Source organism: Carassius carassius, chromosome 18 (genome assembly GCF_963082965.1).
Source record: "Carassius carassius chromosome 18, fCarCar2.1, whole genome shotgun sequence".
In the NCBI taxonomy this organism is placed as follows: Eukaryota; Metazoa; Chordata; class Actinopteri; order Cypriniformes; family Cyprinidae; genus Carassius; species Carassius carassius.
The window spans coordinates 17,597,013-17,602,847 of NC_081772.1; the positions used below are offsets into that span (position 1 = coordinate 17,597,013).

At 35.7% G+C, this 5,835-nt stretch overlaps 2 protein-coding genes across 7 annotated transcripts in view; one reads left to right on the forward strand and one right to left on the reverse strand.

Annotated features, from left to right (window-relative positions):
• LOC132092575 (translation initiation factor eIF-2B subunit delta-like) overlaps window positions 1-1,876 on the forward strand; it is a 28,518-nt gene extending 26,642 nt beyond the window's left edge. For all 6 annotated transcript variants that reach the window (XM_059498861.1, XM_059498860.1, XM_059498859.1 and 3 more), the window contains 6 exons: window positions 17-93; window positions 203-305; window positions 396-523; window positions 603-780; window positions 1,220-1,400; window positions 1,527-1,876. In XM_059498861.1, coding sequence (XP_059354844.1) covers window positions 17-93; window positions 203-305; window positions 396-523; window positions 603-780; window positions 1,220-1,400; window positions 1,527-1,726 — 867 coding nt within the window. In that variant the 3' untranslated portion in view covers window positions 1,727-1,876. The remainder of the gene's footprint in view (window positions 1-16; window positions 94-202; window positions 306-395; window positions 524-602; window positions 781-1,219; window positions 1,401-1,526) is intronic.
• A 377-nt stretch (window positions 1,877-2,253) lies between these two features.
• LOC132092577 (all-trans retinoic acid-induced differentiation factor-like) lies at window positions 2,254-4,768 on the reverse strand. Its single transcript, XM_059498864.1, has 7 exons — window positions 4,638-4,768; window positions 4,309-4,436; window positions 4,167-4,235; window positions 4,008-4,079; window positions 3,402-3,523; window positions 3,218-3,318; window positions 2,254-3,135 (listed from the first exon to the last, which is right to left on the reverse strand). Exons 1-7 carry the CDS (start codon window positions 4,752-4,754, stop codon window positions 3,031-3,033), a joined length of 714 nt encoding a protein of 237 aa, XP_059354847.1. The 5' UTR covers window positions 4,755-4,768; the 3' UTR covers window positions 2,254-3,030.
• Window positions 4,769-5,835: the final 1,067 nt, after the last annotated feature.

The window sequence follows — 5,835 nt, forward strand, 5'->3', positions numbered from 1 at the left end:
TAAATCATTTTTGAAGGTTATTCAAGACTATAGCACTCCTCCAAATGAGGAGTTGTCAAGGGACCTTGTGAACAAGCTGTCGCCCTATATCAGGTTCACCTTCTTCCTTTTGAATACTGATATAGACATATTTGATTTGAACTCTGATCCTACATGGAAACAGATGTTTAACAAATGCCGCAAATGCTCTTCACACCTGCAGTTTTCTCAGCCAGTGTCGGCCGCTTTCAGCCAGCATGGGCAATGCCATCAAGTACATCAAGAAAGAGATTTCAAATATACCCAATCAGTGCAAAGAAGAAGAGGTAAGAGTATTCACAGTCACTTTAGAGTTTAGAGACATTTATATACAATAGGATCCCTTTGAATTTCTAAAAGAAATGTTTTCTCAACAGGCAAAAAGGAGACTTCAGGAATGTATTGATAGTTACATAAACGAGAAGATAATTTTGGCTTCTCAAGCCATTTCTAAGTACGCTATCGAGAAGATAAGTGATGGAGATGTTATTCTTGTTTATGGCTGGTAAGATTTTTCTGTGAATTGACGTAATCCTGTAATAATCTGGATTATCTCATTCAGAAATGCCTTTGTCTTTTTAAAGCTCTTCACTTGTCAACCACATTCTGTGCGAAGCCTTTGAAAAGCAGAGGAAGTTCAGAGTCATAGTTGTGGACAGTCGGCCCAGGCTGGAGGGCAGAGAGGCGCTGAGGCGTCTGGTGAAGAAAGGCATCCGATGTACTTATGTCCTCATATCTGCCTTGTCCTACATTCTGCCTGAAGTGAGTCATTCCTTTTCAGTAAAGCTTTTTGCAAGCATGATTTTTAGCTCATCATTGATTTTGTAAAAGTCCCTTATGCTCACCAAGGCTGTTTATTTGATTTAAAAAAAATACACAGATACAGAAATAATTTAGCAAAATATTGCAATTTTAAATAACTGTTTTAATATATTTAAAAATGTGTTGTTGTTTTTTGTCACTTGATTTTTATTTTTGATGAACAGAATGTTAAAAAAAACAGCATTTTTAAAATAGTAATATATGATAATTGTCTTTACTGTCACTTCTGATCAATTTAATGCATACATTTTGAATAAAAGTACTAATTAAAAAAACAACAACTTTTAAACAGTAATGATTGCACTAAAGTTAACTGGCCTTTATGTTGTCATTAAAAACATGCTGAATCAGAACTTGGACTTTGCTCTCTTATTTCCAGGTATCCAAGGTATTTCTTGGTGCCCATGCACTTCTTGCCAATGGATATGTGATGTCACGTGTGGGAACTTCCCAGATTGCCCTGGTAGCAAAGGCCTACAATGTACCAGTGCTGGTCTGCTGTGAGACCTACAAGTTCTGTGAACGAGTGCAGACGGACTCTTTTGTATCCAATGAATTAGGTAACTCTGTGATGTTTAGCTTGAATGGTGAATTGACTATTATTTTATTTCGTAAGTGACACATATAGGTATTTACACACACAAAAATAAACTTTTTTTTTTTTTTTTTTTTTTTTTTTTTTACAGATGACCCTGATGATCTGATTGTGACCAGAAATGGCAAGACCCACCTAGAGAACTGGCAGACTGTTAAATCCCTGGGGCTTCTGAACTTGGTGTATGACGTGACACCACCGGACTTTGTGGACCTTGTAATCACTGACTTGGGCATGATCCCCTGCACCTCTGTGCCTGTGGTACTGCGAGTCAAGAACGTAGATCAGTGAAGAGCAGACAAACACTGTTCTGCTTCCCTCTGTATCTGCACATAAAACGAGTCTGTGCACATGGGGCTTAAACGTATCTATGAAAAGGAACAAAGCCACTGTTAACATCCTTACTGGTGGGATCTGTTTCAACTCCATCTTTTAAAAAAATGACGCAGTTCAGTCCAGTTCAGAAAATTCTCAAATTAGTACTTAGAATTGTTGTACACAAGATCCACGAAATTGTCTGAAAAGCATTTGTGCTTTCAGATTCGGCTCATCATGGTGGTCAGTGCATTAACAAACATAAGAACAATCATCCTTTTTGGATAGTTGTTCTTGCCGAAGTCCTTTCATAGATATGAAAAAGGGAAACAGAACATGGTGCAAATGTGTGTAAGACCATGCAGAAGCTAACTATGTTGCATAAGGGGTTTTGTTTATATTATCAAAACCTTGGAAATGCTACAGAAAAATAAATGGGTAAGATTACAAAGAAAAACAAGTTCTTTGTTGGCTGATTCTTTGTGATATTGTGACATTTTATTTTAGTTGCCAAGGTACATGCTGAATTTCATACCACAATACTACATTCTTGGCAAAAACTCCAAATGTAATTTATGTCAGTATTCTACTGATAGTGTGTCCGTCTATATATCTCATATTAGCAGATCAAACAGATTCTCTTTTACACTCTTACACTGCCAAGAAGAAAAACATACAGTTGAAGAGTTGTCAGTTATGAAATATGATATCTGTAAACAGCAAGTGACAGTAACCATCTACATTTTTCACAAATAATAAGTCCTATGACATCCATCTCCCCTCTTTTTAACCTATAATTCTTAAGAAAACACTTCATCTTTAAAATATAACAACACAAAATATTTGCCCTTAATAATCATTGATAAAATATCTCAGTGCTTCACTTTCACATGTTAACAGAGTTAAAACATCTCCCCTCCAAACACAGTCAGCGAGGTCAGTCTATGGTCAGTTTTCTCTTTACAAACCAGCCTTGTCAAGGCTGCGAAAATGTGTCCGTATTCATGAAAGCTTTTGTAAAATATATAAGTAAAAACATTTAAGGACAATGAGGTTCAAAAGAAAGTGAAGCGCACACAAACTACAAAATTAATTAAAAAATTGTCATGCAAATCTGCTTTGGCAAGTTAAAAAAAAGAAGGAAAAAAAAGAAATTCCAATGATCAGCAGATGGTTAACTGTCCAGTGTATGAAACTGGTTGGTGCCCTGCAACATTTTCAATAAGCTTGTTGCATTTTGTGGCTCCACTGTCAGTCCAACAGTTAGTTTTCTTTAGAAGTCAAATGTTCTTGGCCTTTCGTCTTTGTGTGAACCAGAGTAAAGATGAACCCACAACTGTCGATCCGGTTAGTATACCAAGCACCTTAAATACAGGAAACTCCCCCTGCAATTGTTAAAGAACAATAAACGTGTGCAATAAAGGAGAAATGGCCAGCCTGTTTGGAATGATTTGAAGGGGGTCTCACCTGTCTCATGCACTTGTATCCATGGAAATCATGTAGACAACTACACTCAAAGAACCCTGGTCCGTTTGGGCTGCAGAATGAGTTTTCAGGGCAATCCCAGGCTGAAGACACAAACCATAATCAAGAAATGCACTGAAATACATACATTTTGTAGACTGAGATCCAAGGTCTTTTGGTTACTTACACATCTGCACAGTCTGATTGCAAATATTTTTCTGTCCTTCGCAGATTCTGGCATTGTTTTTCACTTCAACCTTCTCCCATGATGCATTGCCCCCTGGACACTCCAGTTTTAAGGGTAGTAAACTAAGTAAAGATTTGTCAAGTTAACTTGTGTTAGCTGTGTTAGTTTAAATCAGGTATTTTCAATCTTTTAGATCTTTTATAGACCACTTGGATGAATATCATCATCCTTGTCAAAGAGACCCCTGTCCGAAAACGTAAAAGACACCTTTATATTTTCATGTATAAGGACCCAATTTATATTCTACCCAATAGTAACATAATTTTTCCCCCACTACACCGGACAGTTTTTATATAGTTTAATAATTTATATAGTTTATTTTAATGTTTTTATTTTCATATCATTTATAGCTTATTATAATTATTATTGTTATACTTGTATTAATTTTTATGATTTTATCATCTATTTTACAGTTTTTCACTATTTTTTCTTCCATGGACCCCCTAGCACGACCTTGCAGCCCCCTGGTCCCCAGACCCAAGTTGAAAACCCCTGACTTAAATGTTATAAACATAATATACTGTACAGTGCTCATGCAAAACTTACAGTTGGCTAAGATGGCTGAAACCCTGAAATATGAAATCGCTCAGATTGGAGATCGGGTTGTTGGAGAGATCGCTGTGAAAATAAAGAATGACAACAGTTAGATATTCAATTTAGTGCTACACATGCAGATTATCATGAAAGACCTGCTCTCGCACATACATGATGAAAGCTGTGGATGAATTGTACAGGTGCTCTACACGACTGATGGAGCAGTTCGCCAAGTCCAACCTAAAACAGCCGTACAGTTAGATTATATAATCATAATTTAATAAAATTAGGAATATTAGAAAAGTTTTCCTACCCTATAATGGCATCTACATCGCTGGTTTCATTTGCTAAACAGCAGCGTCCTCTAATATGGCCTTTTGTTAGGCAGAAATCCCAGACAGGACTATCTTGCCGTACAGTCCCTTGACACATTTTACATAACTAGCAAAACATAAAGGTGAAAGCTTTTAAAATATTATAAAACAACATGCATCATTTTACTTTACTTTCCAACAGTGAAGGCAGATGACAACAATGTAACTTTCTACTGTAGCATGTATTATTATTGCGTTACAGTCATTTCGAAAAAGACTACTTTCGGTTACATCGACTGAATTCATGTGACATGGCGAACTGTCTCACCTGTGCATCAGTATCCTGGCTATCGACATATACATTGAATAAAACAATAAAAACAGTACATGAATACACAATAGATGCTGTAGCGGCTGCTGTCATTTTCGCCAAAAGAAAAGTCATGTGACTCGATGATCATGTGACGCCTATGGCCGCGACTCCATTCGTGACCACCAGGCGGCGCAAATAATGTGCATTTCTCACTAGAGACGAAACATTTTCAAAACCCAGGTTGCTTTTACAAAATTCAGAATCAGAAAGAGCTTTATTGCCAAGTATGCTTGCGCATACAAGGAATTTGTTTTAGTGACATAAGCTTCCAGTACACAGAGACAACAAATCAGACAAAAAAAAAAAAAAAAAAAAATTGTGCTATACATTCACGTTATTGAGCTTATATAGATCCTTTTCGCCATTTATATTCAGTCTGGTTATTTAAAATAATGCACATTCCACGAATACGGATGACTTAAAAAAACATTATAGGGACAAATTCGTTGTTGTTTAATTCATTAATGTTTAATTTACTATTATCAAACATAAAGTTAAACTCGTATAACAACAAGTTGTTTGGCTACAAAAGTGTCTTTATCCTCCCCCTAAATGTGGATTTTGGACTGCCCCAGCTCAAAGAAAGAAAGAAAGAAAGAAAGTGTAATTTTTTTTATTATTATTTAAATTATGCCCTATTAATTTAGGCAACTCTATTACTCATTTTGGTGTGTTTTAATTAACACATTTTATTATTTTTGTTCTTTATCATTTTTGATATGTTTATTGTTATGAAGTTGTAAAACGTATTAAACATAACAGTTAAAAACAGTACACACACACACACACACACACATATATATATAAAGCGCCTCAGTCTTTTCAGTGACAATTTTTCTGAGAAAAAAATAGCGCCTTAAATACCTCAAATCACAAAGCTGTCTTGAGAACTATGGTTTAGTTAATATTTAAATACTCTGATGTAGTTTAACCTCATGTTTTGCTTGTTGTATATGCCATTTTTGAGTCCATTTCATTGCTAAACCTAATATTAAGTTATAAACACTTGCATTCATAATTAAACATAAGTTTACATAGTTAGGGAGAGAATATTTTCTACAAACTACGCTTGCAACTTGGTCATGCAAAAGGTTCATCTCGAACGATCATTTTTAAGCAATGACCTCCCCCCGCGCTAGAAGAATGGTTTGAT